We start from the raw sequence: 17,031 nt of genomic DNA, 5'->3' as shown, positions 1-17,031 counted from the left end.
GACTGTATACACCTTTGGCCATGGAAGTTATTGGAACACTATTGGAATTCAATGATTTGGAGGGCTGTCCCAATACTTTTGGCAATATAGTGTATGTTGATCAAGGAACATGTCTTACTTGGCTTGGAGATACATATGAGATATCTAAGGTCATTTCTTTAGGGGGAAAAATCTAAATCTTTAAACTCATTTATAGGGGAAACTATTAGATATTAAAAGAGATATTTTCTGAGATTTATCTATAGAGAGACCTTTTCTTTTTTTGGAAAAGTGGTTTAAGGTCCAGGAGATCTTTTCCCAACAGCTTAACTAATTTCCTGACCTCCGGCATGATGTGACATCCCATGCCAAATTGGTCAGTCCCTTTTGTGTGTGAAATGAATTAGACATTCTCTCCTGGGTGATGTTTGTCCATGATGTGCTGACTGAAGAAGATCCTCCTCCACTACGGAAGGAGGGTCATCTCACTGCTATGTGAACAATCAATTCTCTTTTCCCATAGAGTTGAGGTTAAAATGGCTCCCAGCAGAATGTGTGTTTGAGTAAGGCTAGCAGCGCAAACAGCAAGAGGACACAAGATATTGCCGGCCTTTTCAACCTGGCAACATTTCAAATAGTCTAAATAAAGGCTAATTTCAGCATTTCCTTGGTTAAAATGAACTGAAACAGTTTTTGTAAAAAATAGTAGTGAGGAAATACAAAGCAAAGAAAGAGAAGAAAGGGACTTCAATTCAACATTCAGCTGAAATGCTGCGGTCTGTGGTTTATTGAATGAGCAGAAACGTACATGTTTGTGTTGTGCTGTGGAGTCATCAGATGTGATCTGAAGTTTCGGTAGAGATCCAGACTTCTGTTTTAGCAGGTCCTTAAGAGTCACATCTGGGCTGGAATTACTGCGGTTTTCTGCCAACATGAAATAACAATGACAACAAATGTGAAACAATGTTTTGCAGATTTAAATTGAAGTAGCAAAAAATTTAATTAATTTGTTTAAAAAAGTTTTTTTAAAATATATTTTGACTTATATTAAATGGATATTTTACCCCCCACCACCCCCCACTTTTTTATTCACCCTCATATTGTTCCAGACCTGTATGAATATTTCTTCTGTTGAACACATACAGAGATATTTTTAAAAAACGCTGTAACCAGACATAAATGTTGTAAAAAAAAAAATCTATGGAAGTCAAAGGCTTGATTTTTGATTACCAACATTCTTTAAAATATCGTATTTTGTGTTCAGGAGAAGAAAGAAAGTCAGACATGTTCGAAACAACTTAAGAGTGAGTGAATGATTACAAAATTTTCATTTTTGGGTGAACATTCCCTTTGAATATTTTGAACCAACTTGGTTACAATCCTTGTTTTGTTGAAATGATGGAAACATAGTTATATTACCCATCACAAGGTATTACTATGGTACATTGTCTAGGTAAACATTGTAATACCATTGCAAATTGCCTGTAGTTGCTTCTCTAGTTGACTTGTGTTTCTGTGTTGTTCCGTCCAGACCTTGAACACCTCCTGCTGTCTGCGGCTCTGAAGATACCCGAGTCGGGTCAGCTGTTTCTGCAGTTCCAGAATCTCATGAAGGCCAGATTAGAAATTAGATTAGATGATTAATCAAGTATGGAGAGAAAATGTGGAGTAATGCTGCATGGTCTCACCAGATAGTGGTGTGTTTTAGGTAGACACCTCAAGTATGCGTCATTGTGTGTGAAGGTTGATCTGGTGACCCTCTGAATGGAGACAAACTTCTGTGACAGAAAGAGTAAATTGAGGATGGAAAGAGAATCTCTAACTTAACTGCAGACACTGGCGACAAATCTGGGCACAGCTTGGAACACTGTTATCTCTTTTGAAACTGAGTGAAGAGACACATCGGAAGTATTTTTCTCTGGAGACATTTAAGCTCAATTTGCTCTCCATTTAAGTGTCAAAGAAAAACCGTTGAGATTTCATTTGACATTGTTCGCTATGTGTAGGCATTCCCATTCCAAGGGTCCGATGAGGGTCCTGTATTTCAGTAGAGCCGGGAACCCCCAGCATACAAAACGAATGAGAAGTAAACATGCAACCACAGGAAGCCATTAACTGCAACAGGGACCAATTAGACCCCAGCAGGTGTCCATGGATCAGCCTGCTTTGGTCCCAGCTCATCATCATGGAGTGTGCTGAGCTGAGGAAACAACAGGGCAGTTTAATTTGCTCAGCAATTTGTACCAAAGGTTTCCTACTGGCAGCCCATAAAGTCCTTTATAGCTCTCCCTTTGTCCTCCCCTCCAGTGCTGGTCATTAGAGGACACAATTACAGCCCACTCGAGAAGGCTTGCTTTTATAGGAGGAGATTGATAAGCCAAAGACCCCTCCCCCACGTCCTTACCCCCCAGTTTCTACCTCTTATTGTCCTCAACCCAGACGGCCAAAATCAAAGTCAATCACAAGTCCACATCAACTGCTTCCCCCATATTACAATGACGGGCTTCCTCAATTCTCTGGACTTCAGTAACACTTCAAAGTGTCACTGGGAGACACGCATCTCTCCTACAATGGGTTACACTACAACGCAACATCAAATGGACATTAAGATGAATTTTTTCTCAAAAGATGTTTGGCATTCACCTTTTATGATGTTTTGTACGTACGTTTTTAGCCTTACTTCAGTCCAGTAAAGCCAGTGGAACTTTGTGGGTAGAGGTGCTCTTAATGTTCATGGAACATAATGAAGTTTAATACTTTGGCTCAAATGTTTCTTTTAAACATCTTTTTTGGAGGAATAAACGTATGCATGAGAAGCAATTGTAGACATTCAGGAGTATTCAAACAGTTTAGGTGACATTGTTTGATCTTGGGAGTATTTGATGAACACATTTTTGAGAGTAAGAACTTTCGCAGACTTTGGTGCATTGGCAAATCTAAGTAGTCTTTTGTTGAGATTTCTTCTGATTTCTACAGGAGACACAGATCAATAGGGTGCAAATGTCTTAATTTGATCTCAATTTAATCGTTTAGGAAGACCAGTTTTCTCAGAAAACGGCTTTTCAGCCACATTAAGGAAATATAATATAATATAATATAATATAATATAATATAATATAATATAATATAATATAATATAATATAATATAATAGTACTGTATAACTATGCATATGGTTGCTGGTAAGGTTTGAGTGAAACACTGTCATGGATATTTCAGCACAGAGACTTCCTCTCATGCTCTGATAGAGAGACATGAAATGGTTAACTTTATTTGAGATGTAAATGGCTGATGTAGATGATGTGTTTGTTACTCTGTAGATGTGTGTGTGTGTGTGTGTGTGTGTGTGTGTGTGTGTGTGTGTGTGTGTGTGTGTGTGTGTGTGTGTGTGTGTGTGTGTGTGTGTGTGTGTGTGTGTGTGTGTGTGTGTGTGTGTGTGTGTGTGTGTGACTGGCTTTGGCCTGAATGTCTATGAGCTCATTTCAGAGAGGTTTGAGGCTGAGGCTAGGCTGACATGTGAGTTTGGTTTACAATATAAACCAGTAACAACATTCACAATGATAAACCATATGCAGAGAATGAAGAGAGCCTTGTTAGTTCTAGAGGGAAGTGGGCTATATCCAAATTAATTTATTTATTTATTAATTAAAAATAAAAATGTTTTTTCTTTTTTTTTCTTTCCTTATTTTAGGTAAAGGTCCAATAGCATAAAAGCTTGCAGTGAAAAAACAAACAAACTAGTTCTAAATGAGAACACTACATTTTAAATTCTGTACACTATTTAAATACCATTATATTTATAATTTCCGTCAGCCAAAACAATAGATTTCAATCTTTTTAAGATCTTTTTAACCCTTGTATGGTGTTCATATTTTTGTTACTCAGCCAGTGTTCGTGGGTCTGGTGGACCCGCTGCATTTTTTTTTTTTTTTTTTTATTCAACACAATCAAAAATGTTAAATGCTAAATTAATGCAAAAATGTTAAAATACTCAACAGATGTTTACTTCATCCCAATAACAAGCAATGTAAACAGCATATATGGTTAATATTTTCTCTTTACCTTTGTTAGATCACATTTAAGAATTGCAACCTTGTGTGGGAACGGCAGGGGTAGAAACCAATTTCACTCTTGTACTCTCTCAAACTTACACACACAATCTCTCTCTCACGCACGCACACACACGCTTGGCTATGTGGTGTACTCTCCATAGGCATACTGGTTTTTCTAATGTACAAACTGTATAATCTATCTCCCTACACTAGAGCTACCTCTAAACCTACCCATCCCAGAAAACATTTGGCATTTTTAAATAAAAAATGAAAAGGGGTCCAGCAGAACCCGACAACCATACACACATATCAAACCTTTTCTCTCCAAGTCTTCTTTTCAGCACTGCCGTCTACTGGCGAAACTTAGTAAACGCTAGTAGACTTGCTTTATGAGCTCTCTATAACACACAGTTAGTCATTGATCCCAGGAGGGTATCCCTACCTTCTCTTTATGTCCTTCCCTGAGTCTGGAATTATTTGTATCGTGGGGCTTCATCTCTTGCCTTTGTCTTTGAACTTTTTCCCTCAGTAAGGTCGCATACTGATATGAAAGCATGTCGTGCAAGCGGTGTATTCTGTAGTATGTCTCAAGATGGCGCTAGAATGCAAGAAAAAGAGAACGAAAGCATCAGCGCGTGACAGAACATACAAGAGAAGAAAACAACAATTATTAATTAATAATTTGTGAAACTGTTGTCAATTATTTTATCCAAACAGAATTATTATATTTATCAATATAATAATGGAGAAAATACGATTAGTAAGATAAGTATTCATTTGATTTCCAATAAATAAATAGAATAATTTAAAGATTAATTTATTTTAATTGTTTAATTGTTGATTATACCATTGAAAAGGATATAGCCAAGTTCTACACCTACCTAGTCCAATTCTACAACATGTTAGTATAAAAATGGTACAGTAGGCCAAACTATTTTTTTTTTTTTTTTTAATGTATCAATAATACTGCATTCGCCATGTCATAATTATAATAAATGACGTGGTGCGCTCGGAGAGCTGTTCACGTCCTCAGGCTGATAACACCAGACCGTCAGAAAAAAAATGTAGGCCTACATTTCTGTCACTGGGACAGCTGCATTTTTTATGGACTTCAAAAACTACTGCTTGGATTAACGTTAGCCTGGACTTTTTAAATATAACTCCGATTGTATTTGTCTGAAAGAAGAATGTCATATACACCTATAATGACTTGAGGGTGAGTAGCCTAAATCATTGGCTTGGTTTCATTTTTGGGTGAACTAACCCTTTCAGCATTCATTTTCAACATTTAGCAGCAATAGATAAAGGCTTAAAGCAGTTTGGAACTGTTTTTCTTCGCGGAAGCTTTGCGTAAGAGCTAATCAAATATTTAATCTCAAGACAATATTTTGTGTCTAATTTATTTGAGACTAGTAGCCGTGTAATAAGTGGGATAATTTACACCCAGCCGGTTGTTATCGCAGAATAAACCCCTTCAGAGTGATGCAAGACCCCTCGGTTGGGGTTTATTCTGCGATAACAACCGGCTGGGTGTACATTATCCCTAACATACAGTCTATGGTTTAAACCAAACAAATAGTCACAAATCTTGGATGTAAATAAAAAAAGTATAAATATCATATCAATAGTGTTTTTTTTTTTTTTTTTTTTTTTTTTTTTTGCCTAAATCGCCAAACATTGTGATATTCACATGTATCTATATTTTCGTACACCCCATAAATAAATCTGCAGTTGTCAGGAAGTTTTCAGAAAATTCACAGTTTATAAAATGTAATTACAGTCAAGTTAAAATCTCGTTTTTGACATGGTGTGAACACACCCACACCTGCATACATTTAATGGCACATTTCCGGCTGCCAGTGTGACTAATTAATCTGTAAAAGATAATCCCATATAAATTATCTATTTTTTACAGTGTAGCAGTGCAATGTTTATTGATAATCTATAAAGTGAGAAAAATAACTAGCAACACAGTGGTCTTTTTCTACATAGGTGGTGTCTATATGGACTTCACTTTGTGATATGGGTTGTTGACATTATGGTATTTTTTTTTTTTTTTTACTGTCACACAAGATAAAAAAAATATATTATTGACATAATTTAATAAAGAAAGCAGTAAATGGTAAAACATTTCTTCGTCTTTCATGATATAAAAAGTGCTTTGTCTTTAGATTTTTATTTTTTATTTTTGAGCTATATCTCAAAATTATCCAGTGGTCTCATGGACTGTCTCATGGGTCAAAAAAATTACAACTTTTATAAATTAAAAATAAGAGCATTCAAATGTTAATAAATACCTCAGGTACAATTTTCGAAGTGTCTATTTTAGTAAATGACAATCTTTTTTTCCATCCTTATTTCTAAAAGTGTAGAAACTTGGCCTTCTGAAGAAAATTGATGCGTTTGTGTAAGAAAAATATCCATATTTAAAATGTTATAAAGTAACCTTTCAGCCGATCGCCTTCCATATTCATTTTATGGAAAAAGTGTTGAAAGTGCCTCTGCAGTTCAAAGGCTTACCAGGTATGCGTAAAAAAATGTAATTTAAAAAAAAAAAAAAGTTTTAAATATGGATTTTTTTCTTACACAAACGATTTTCTTCAGAAGGCCTTTTTTAACCTCCCAGAGCTGTGTGGCGCACGTTATTTGACGGACAGATGCATTTTTATGGACTTCAAATATAGAGCAACAATCCATGCCACCATAAAGCTTAAATTAGCCAGGAGTTTTTAAAATATAAATCAAAAAAAAAAAAAAAAAAAAAAAATTCCTCTGAAATAAGAATGTCATATACACCTAGGATGACTTGAGGGTGAGTAAATCATGGGCTTATTTTCATTTTTGGGTGAACTATCCCTTTAATTATTTCTATGTCCTACCATAGGACACATTTCAGTAAAAATGTAAAAAACTAAAGAATTAACAAAGTTAGTGACCGCTTATATTTTCTCAAACATCAGGCATCACACTAGATACTAATATCTATGGTGTTTTACAGAAAAAAAGCTTTTTTACTGCTTATTTGTCAACTAGCCTACCCATATGGTAATCAGCAGAAACAGATGACTGTTTGTACATGAGCTGGGCCTTTGTTCTGGCATGCAGCTAGTTTTTCAAGGCATCCTGATTACTAATTGTGTTTATTATGTGCAACTGCTATTTAATGCCAATTTAAGAAGACTGGGCTTTGAGAATGATGTTTTCTCTATACATGAAATACATTCTGATGGTCATTTCAATAGGAAACATAATTATACTGGTAGTACCTGATCTAGAAGAGCTTTCCGTTTTCTCTCAAGGACTTGATCAGAAGTAATTGCCATCAGAAGTGTTCTGCTGGGGATTTGCTTTCTCCAATGCTTCTGACATTCAGATGCTGCCTTTTGGAGAGAAAATCACACTTGGATGACAAGACACAACAGCAGCTGTGCTCTTGTCTTCTCTCGTCACAGAGATCACAACACTTCAGTGAGTAATTGCATGGGTTTTCCTGAATTGCCCATCAGTCTCAAATGGAAACTAAGCTTGTACAATTGCAAAATAGTGCAAATTACAGTAATACGCCACAGGTTTTCCATAGCTACTGGATGTGGGTTGTTCCAACTCTCCAGTATGTTTTCATATCACGTCATATACAGTATGTCTATATATTGGATAAACTGTTAAACTGCAGTTCAAGATATATATCACATTAGTTCTTTAATCACACTTAAGGTAAAATATAGGGCTGAATTTTAAATTTTAAATTTCACTATTAGTGTAAAATTCAGTGGGTGTTTCCTGGGAAGTTTTGAATACGGATGCAGTTGGTAATCAATTATTAATCAATTATGTCTTTGATGTGAGTCTTATTATTCTTTTGTAATCTCCCTTTAAATAAACCAACACCCTTAATGGCATCATAGTCCAGAAAGTGACATATTTTTTTGGGCTAACAACAAAACATCAGTACGATAACAGTAAAATATGTGGGGAACACATTCACTATTAACTACGACTTTTGCCTAAATAATCTCCTAATTTACTGTTTATTAATAGTTATAAGGTAGTTGTTAAATTTAGGTATTGGGTAGGATTAAGGAATGTAGAATAAGGCCTGGCCTTCATCTCTAAAAACTGCTATCATCAGACCACTTTTGACCACTTAAAAAAAAAAATACTTTAGACCCAGATGTTATTGACAACTACAGGCCCATCTCCAACCTCCCATACCTCTCTAAGGTGCTGGAAAAAGTTGTTGCTGCACAGCTTCAGGTCCATTTGGAGCATAACAATCTTTATGAGAAATTTCAGTCTGGTTTCCGCTCAGGACACAGCACAGAAACAGCTTTGGTCAGGGTCACAAACGATCTATTGATGGCGGCAGATGCTGGTTCCCCATCCCTTCTCATCCTCCTGGACTTAACTGCAGCTTTCGATACAGTTGACCATAACATCCTCCTTCACCGTTTACATTCCACCATCGGTCTCTCTGACTCGGTCCACAACTGGTTTTCTTCTTATCTCACTGGGAGAACTGAATATGCTGCGTTAGGAGAAGCTACATCCCTGTCACACAATGTCACCTGCGGTGTCCCTCAAGGCTCTGTGCTCGGACCCACCCTGTTCATACTCTACATGCTCCCCCTTGGCTGTGTCATCAGCCGGCAAGAAATTTCTTTTCACTTCTATGCTGATGACACTCAACTTTACTTTAGGACGAGTTCATCTCTCTTTGCTGACCTCACACCATCACCTTTGATCACTTGCCTGGATGAGATAAAGGCGTGGATGAAGCAAAACTTTCTGCAGCTAAACAGCTCCAAGACTGAAGCTATCCTAGTCGGCACTCCACTTCAGGTCCAGAAGTCCGTTATCACCAGCATTGTTTTCTCTGATCAGGTCATTCCACTTTCCACTTCAGTCAACAATCTGGGGGTCAGAATGGAATCGCAGCTTACTTTTGATGCTCACATCAATCACCTGTGTAAGACCTCCTTCTTCCACCTCAGAAACATTGCCAAACTTCGTCCCATTCTAACACTGGCAGATGTGGAGAAGCTTGTCCACGCCTTTATCTCCTCCAGGCTGGACTCCTGCAATGCGCTCCTTATCGGCATCCCTAGCAAAAATCTCCAGAGGCTGCAGTGTATTCAGAACAGTGCTGCTAGGATCCTCATGAGGGTGCGCAAATACGTCCATATCACTCCCATTCTAAAATCACTCCACTGGCTTCCTGTGTCGTTCAGGATCGAGTACAAGATCTCTCTCCTTACGCAAAAGTGCATCCATGGTGATGCTCCCTCCTATCTTAAGGAACTCCTCACCACACAAACAGCCACTCGTAACCTCCGCTCTGTTTCTCTGTTTCGTCTTAAAACTCCCTCGACCAATCTCCGTACTATGGGAGATCGGGCCTTCTGCTCTGCAGCACCCAGTCTGTGGAATGCTCTCCCTGACCAACTGCGGACTCCACAGACTGAAGATGCTTTTAAGCGTCGTCTTAAAACCCACCTTTTTAGCAGAGCTTTTAATTTAATTGTTACTTCTTTTTTTTTTTTATTCAGTTTTATTTATTTTATTTTATTTATTTACTTATTTATTTATTCATTTACTTATTTATTTATTTATTTATTGTTGTTGATTGTTTTTATTTCTGTAGCACTTTGAGATTTTGTTTAATATAAAGTGCATTAAATAAAATGTATTATTATTATTATTATTATTATTATTATTATTATTATTATTATTAGAATAAAGTCATGCAGAATAAGGCATTAATATGTGCTTCATTAGTAATAAACAGCCAATATAGTAATATGCATGCTGATAAGCAACTAGTTAAAGGTGCCCTAGAATGAAAAATGTAATTAACCTTGCCATAGTGAAATAATAAGAGTTCAGTACATGGACATCACATACTGTGAGTCTCAAACACCATTGCCTCCTACTTCATATGTAAATCTCGTGCATGAAAAACACCACAGTAGAATAAGTGCTTCTCAACATAAACCCAACCATGACGCACGCCCCCAACATTTGCATCTTTCCAAACATGTTCATTGTCAGACAGAACATGGAGCCGAATCATCAAACAACACTTGAGGATATCAAAAACGGCTCTCTTGACACACGTCATGTTCAGGCTGTGCAGAGGACGTCTGGACTTTTCATATGTCAACAGTCATGGTTGAGGTTTATTATAATCAGATACCACAACAATTTATTTCAAAATCGTTTGTTTGTTCGGCCCATTTCAAGCAAGCTTCGCTCAGCGTCTTAAACTGAAGAAAGCAACCGTATTCCTGCAAGCAGTAAGTAGTGATTTATCCACTTATTGACTGTTTAAACAATTTCTTGGTTCAAGTTTCTTAGAGAGACCGCATTGTTTAGATGACGCAAGATGCTAGTACAATAACAATATAAAACTCCAAGTACCATACAAATAGTGTGTCTAATGACAAAGGTTAATATTATTTTGTATTACAAAATACAAATCTATTTACAGTCTGCAAACGTCTGGGGACAGGGGAGACAAGTTGCTCAAGTTTAGGAATAGGAATGTTGTCCTATTCTTGTCTAATACAGGCTTCTAGTTGCTCAACTGCCTTAGGTCTTCTTTGTCGCATCTTCTTCTTTATGATGCACCAAATGTTTTCTACGGGTGAAGGATCTGGACTGCAGGCTGGCCATTTCAGTACCCGGATCCTTCTTCTACGCAGCCATGATGTTGTAATTGATGCAGTATGTGATCTGGAATTGTCATGTTGGAAAATGCAAGGTCTTCCCTGAAAAAGATGACGTCTGGATGGGAGCACATGTTGTTCTAGAACTTGGATATACCTTTCAGCATTGATGCCTTTCCAGATGTGTAAGCTGCCCATGCCACACAGACTCATTCAACCCCATACCATCAGAGATGCAGGCTTCTGAACTGAGCACTGATAACAACTTGGGTTGACCTTGTCCTCTTTAGTCCGGATGACATGGCATCCCAGTTTTCCAAAAATAACTGACCACCGAACAGTTTTCCACAGTACACTTAATGAGCCTTGGACCAGAGAAAACGTCTGTGCTTCTGGATCATGCTTGGATATGGCTTCTTTTTTGACTTATAGAGTTTTAAATTCTTCTTTCTGATATTGCTCCACTATTTTTCACTGCAGCATTGGGGGAATTGGTGATCCTCTGCCCATCTTGAGTTCTGAGAGACACTGCCACTCTGACAGGCTCTTTGTATACCCAATCATGTTTCCAATTGACCCAATAAGTCGCAAATAGGTCCTCCTGCTGTTCCTTATATGTAAATGTAACTTTTCTGGCTTCGTATTGCTACCTATCCCCTTTTTTGGAATGTGTAGCTCCCATGAAATTCAAAATGGGTACGGAAAGTTTTCAGATTGTAACAAAGTTCGATAGTAGGAGGAAGGAAGAGGACACGGGGGTCGGCTGGACGGTTGATGCTTCTTTATTATAACTCAAAACTTCAACAACACACACTGCGGTGTGGATTCTCATAGACACTCGATCACTTCCGGGTCGGCACTTCCGGCTTCCGGTTACTCAGTCTCTGGGGTTTCGCATCAACCGTCCGATCTCTCTCTCTCTCCGGTCTCCGGTTCCACCGAGGTTTTATACCCTCTCCGCGCTCATTACTGGAACAAGAGACAGGTGTTATTAATCTGCGTCCAACCCACTCACTTACCGCTCGTCCCGCGGCTCTCTCTCCCGCTGCAGACCTCGCTGAACCACGCCCCCCTTGCCACATACCCCCACCGCCCGACTCAGGCCGGGGAGCCGTCCGGCCTGCAGCCAATCCCCCCCCCCCCCATTTCTGGAGAGGAAATCGGCCACAGCCATCTGAGCACCCGGCCTGTGGACCACCTTGAATTTAAATGGCTGAAGAGCTAGATACCAACGGGTGATCCGCGCGTTGGTATCCTTCATGCGGTGGAGCCATTGGAGAGGAGCGTGGTCCGAACAGAGGGTGAACTCTCGCCCCAGGAGGTAGTAGCGGAGGGTGAGAACGGCCCACCTGATGGCCAGACACTCCTTCTCTATGGTGCTGTACTTAGCTTCCCTCTTGGAGAGCTTACGGCTAATGTACAGCACCGGCCGCTCTCCCCCCTCCACCTCCTGGGCCAGGACTGCGCCCAGCCCCCTGTCCGACGCGTCAGTCTGCAACAAGAAAGGGAGAGAAAAGTCAGGGGAGTGTAAGAGCGGCCCGCCACATAGAGCAGCCTTCACTCGGGTAAAAGCCTGTTGACACGGCTCCGTCCACTGGACCGTATCTTGTAGCCCCTTTCTAGTAAGGTCAGTCAAAGGGCTGGTGAGGTCCGAATAATTTGGTATGAACCGTCTATAATATCCCGCCAGCCCCAAGAACTGCCTAACCTCCTTTTTGGTCTTGGGTCTCGGACAGGTTGCAATTGCTGCGGTCTTATCAATTTGGGGACGCACCTGTCCATGACCCAAGTGGAAGCCCAGATACCTTACTTCCACCCGCCCAATCGCACACTTCTTTGGGTTGGCCGTGAGCCCCGCTCCCCTCAGCGACCTCAAGACCGCCCTGACATGCTGCATATGCCGCTGCCAATCGTGACTGTAAATCACGATATCATCCAGATAGGCAGCAGCATATGCGGCAGGGGACGCAAAATCCTGTCCATGAGGCGCTGAAAGGTAGCGGGCGCCCCGAACAACGTGAAAGGAAGCGTGACAAATTGGTGCAATCCAAACGGCGTGGTGAAAGCTGTCTTTTCTTTGGACAATGGAGACAAGGGGATCTGCCAATAGCCCTTTGTTAAGTCCAGCGTCGAATAAAATCGAGCCGTGCCCAACCGATCAAGCAACTCGTCAACCCGCGGCATTGGATATGCGTCGAATTTCGACACAGCGTTCACCTTGCGGTAGTCCACACAGAACCTGACCGAGCCGTCTGTTTTGGGGACCAAAGCTATCGGCCTCGCCCAGTCACTGTTGGACTCCTCGATTACTCCCATGTCGAGCATTGCGCCTAATTCTTCCTGAACTACCTTTTTCTTGTGTTCAGGCAAGCGATACGGCCGGCTGCGAACTACCACGCCCGGCTCGGTCTCAAAATGGTGCTGAATCAAGCCGGTACGTCCCGGTAGGGGCGAGAACACGTCAGCGAACTCCGCCTGCAATTTTGATAAATCAGTGAGTTGGAACGGTGAGAGGTGATCTCCCCCAGGGGCCAGCGCGACTGATTGCGCTTTAATGCTCGACTCTGGCCCGAGATCGTCCTCTCCCCCGATCACCGTTGCCAACAACACTGATTCCACCTCATTCCATTTTTTTAGCAGGTTGAGGTGGTATATTTGACGTGCCCCGTTCCTATCGGATCGTATCACTTCATAATCGAGCTCTCCTACCTGTCGTGCGACCTCAAACGGCCCCTGCCACTTTGACATTAATTTTGAGCTCGACGTAGGGAGTAGAACGAGCACTTTCTCTCCCGGTGTGAATTTGCGTAGTTTTGTACCCCTGTTATATGACCGGCTCTGGCGGTCCTGGGCTTGCAACAAATTCTCCCTCGATAGCCGCCCCAAGGTGTGGAGTTTTGTTCGCAAGTCCAGCACATACTGAATTTCGTTCTTGGCCAAAGAAGGCCCCTCCTCCCAAGTTTCTCGTAGGACGTCCAGCACCCCCCGGGGCTGCCGTCCGTAGAGAAGCTCGAAGGGGGAAAACCCCGTGGAGGCTTGTGGGACCTCCCGCACAGCAATTAAGAGGGGTTCTAACCACCGATCCCAATTTTTGGCGTCTTCCTGTACGAATTTACGGATCATGGATTTAAGAGTGCGTTTAAATCGTTCGACCAAGCCGTCTGTTTGTGGGTGATAGACGCTTGTTCGAATGGATTTAATGCCCAATAATCCGTACAATTCGCTTAACGTGCGTGACATAAACGCCGTGCCTTGATCAGTGAGGATTTCCTTCGGAATCCCCACTCGGGAGATTAAACGAAACAGTGCGTCCGCAACACTCTTCGCAGAGATGTTGCGGAGAGCCACTGCTTCCGGATATCGTGTTGCGTAGTCCACGATAACTAGCGCAAAACGATGTCCGCGTGCGGATCGCTCTAATGGCCCGATGAGGTCCATCGCAATTCTCTCGAAGGGGACCTGCATTAATGGAAGGGGGCGCAATGGCGCTTTTGGGGCGGCCAGTGGGTTCACCAACTGACATTCAGGACAAGACGCGCACCACCTGCGCACATTGTCATGAATGCCTGGCCAAAAAAATCGGGTCATTAAACGATTCAGCGTGGCCGCCTGTCCCAGGTGGCCCGCCATCGGGTTAGAGTGAGCCGCCTGGAAAAGCATTTCCCGGCGGCTCTTTGGTACTAACAACTGGGTTGTATCTACCTTTGTCTGAGTGTCTTGGGTCACTCGATACAACCGATCCTTTATTATGGCAAAATAAGGATAGGAGACAGGCAAGGCAGGTTGGAGAGACTGTCCGTCGATCGATTGGACCTGCTGGAAAGCGTTCTTAAGGGTTTCATCCTGGGACTGCTCCAGAGGAAAGTCATCGCGGTCCGAGAGAATTAGTCTCTCAATCCCGCTCGGTTCCTCTGGAGTTGTCTCCGAGGGTCCCGGTTCAGTCTCCCCAAGCTGTACTCGCACCGCCCCCTTCCTTGCCTTTTTCTCCCAAGCGGCATCCGCACACAACGATCCCAATAAAGCCGTAAAGGCGGGCCAATTCGTCCCCAGAATTAGCGGATGCCGGAGGTGTGGACTAACCGCCACCTCTATACTATGCTTTTGTCCCCGAAACTGTATCGTGACTGGGACAACCGGATATTCCACCACATCCCCATGCACACACCGCACCTTAACCATGCGGCTTGTATCCAATGCCCCAGGCTGCATCAGGCTTTGATGGATCGAGGTTTGGTTGCATCCTGAATCCACCAAGGCCTGATATGTACCCCCCTTGATACTTACAGGAATTTGGTACTCTCCTGCTTGATCGGGGGTGGTCCGCTGAACGTCCGGGATCCGGATCATTGTCCCGATGTCCATCATCGGACATCGGTCCACAAAATGATTCGGATCACCGCACCTCCAGCAGGCCAGCCCAGGCCTACCCGCCGCCCCTGCGGCAGGGAGTGGGTTGGAGAATGAGCGCGGGGAGGGCGTGGAACCAGAGCCATTGTCACCCCCCACCCCCAGTAGCCCCGCCCCCCTGGGCGGAGCCCGCGAATTCCCGAACGGTCCAGGGCCCATCCCACCCCGGCCTCTGGGGGGAATCCGAGGAGGGCCCGGAGGGCGGGACCTAGGGAGAGGGATAGGGCGAGAGGGAGATACAGAGGGGGGAGAGAGAGAGCGAGAGGTTAGAAGGGGTTCGCCGACCCCCGGGCACGCCACCAGGTGGTCCTCCGCCAGGTGGATGGCCGTCTCCAGCTGGCACTGGACCCACTCGGCAGTTTTCCTTGGGAGCCGAGCGATGAGCTGCTCCAGTACCACCAGATCGACGATGTGGTCCACGTCGCTTCCGCCGGCCAGGAGCCATCTGCGGCAGGAGTCCCGGAGCTGTTGGGCCATCGCGAAGGGTCGGCCAGCTTCTCCCCACTCCAGGGAGCGGAACCTCTGCCGGTGCTGCTCCGGGGAGCGGCCGACCCGCTGGAGGATGGCCCTCTTTAGGTCCTCGTACTCGAGGAGGTTCGCCACCGGTAACTGTTGTGCGGCCGCCTGGGCTTCCCCTGTCAGCAGTGGTATAAGGCGCACCGGCCACTGTGCCCGGGGCCACCCGCAGGCCTCCGCGGCCTTCTGAAATAGGTCAATAAAGGCCTCCGGGTCATCTTGTGGCCCCATTTTGTGCAGGGGCACGTGGACCGGTGCGCTGGTCAGCCCGGCGGCTTCGGCGCGAACCTCCCGGTCGATCCAGCTCCGGAACTTCTCGCGGTCCTCTTGCTGGCCTCGGACAATGGCCTCGAAGCGGCGCTCCTGGTCTGCCCGAAGGTCCAGCATGGCTTGGTGTTGGTCCTGATGGAGGGATGTAATAATGTCCGCAAATGGCGAGGCGGAGGGCGTCTGCATGGCGGCGGCGCTGTCCTACTTCCTCCCGGGTTTTGGCACCAGTGTAACAAAGTTCGATAGTAGGAGGAAGGAAGAGGACACGGGGGTCGGCTGGACGGTTGATGCTTCTTTATTATAACTCAAAACTTCAACAACACACACTGCGGTGTGGATTCTCATAGACACTCGATCACTTCCGGGTCGGCACTTCCGGCTTCCGGTTACTCAGTCTCTGGGGTTTCGCATCAACCGTCCGATCTCTCTCTCTCTCCGGTCTCCGGTTCCACCGAGGTTTTATACCCTCTCCGCGCTCATTACTGGAACAAGAGACAGGTGTTATTAATCTGCGTCCAACCCACTCACTTACCGCTCGTCCCGCGGCTCTCTCTCCCGCTGCAGACCTCGCTGAACCACGCCCCCCTTGCCACACAGACCCACTTACATTTTTCACTCTTTGTTATATTTGTTATATCAAATCATTTAAGTTATTTTTTTCTTCTCATTAACACACACAGTACCCCATATTGACAGAAAAACACAGAATTGTTGACATATTTGCAGATTTATTAAAAAAGATTAATTTAAATATCCCATGGTCCAAAGTATTCAAACCCTTTGCTCAGTATTTAGTAGAAGCACCATTTTGATCTAACAAAGCCATAGGTCTTTTTTTAGGAAAGATGCAACAAGTTTTTCACACCTGGATTTGGGGATCCTCTGCCATTCCTCCTTGCAGATCCTCTCCAGTTCTGTCAGGTTGGATGGTAAACATTGGTGGACAGCCATTTTCAGGTCTCTCCAGAAATGCTCAATTGGGTTTAAGTCAGGGCTCTGGCTGGGCCATTCAAGAACAGTCATGGAATTGTTGTGAAGCCACTCCTTCATTATTTTAGCTGTGTGCTTAGGGTCAATGTCTTGTTGGAAGGCGAACCTTCGGTCCAGTCTGAGGTCTTGAGCACTCTAGAGAAGGTTTTCATC

General features: G+C 43.3%; 1 protein-coding gene across 1 annotated transcript; it reads right to left on the bottom strand.

The window, feature by feature from the left end:
- Nucleotides 1–382: 382 nt before the first annotated feature.
- Nucleotides 383–16,781, bottom strand: LOC137044733 (uncharacterized). The gene is made up of 7 exons (XM_067420994.1): nt 16,754–16,781; nt 7,297–7,410; nt 4,473–4,628; nt 1,668–1,757; nt 1,449–1,584; nt 788–903; nt 383–445 (listed from the first exon to the last, which is right to left on the bottom strand). Exons 1-7 carry the CDS (start codon nt 16,775–16,777, stop codon nt 383–385), a joined length of 699 nt encoding a protein of 232 aa, XP_067277095.1. The 5' UTR covers nt 16,778–16,781.
- Between the last annotated feature and the right edge of the window lie 250 nt (nt 16,782–17,031).

The sequence above is a fragment of the Pseudorasbora parva genome, chromosome 17 (genome assembly GCF_024679245.1).
Source record: "Pseudorasbora parva isolate DD20220531a chromosome 17, ASM2467924v1, whole genome shotgun sequence".
Classification (NCBI taxonomy): domain Eukaryota; kingdom Metazoa; phylum Chordata; class Actinopteri; order Cypriniformes; family Gobionidae; genus Pseudorasbora; species Pseudorasbora parva.
The sequence above is the reverse complement of the archived record's forward strand: the minus strand, read 5'-3'. Positions and strand labels throughout refer to the sequence as shown.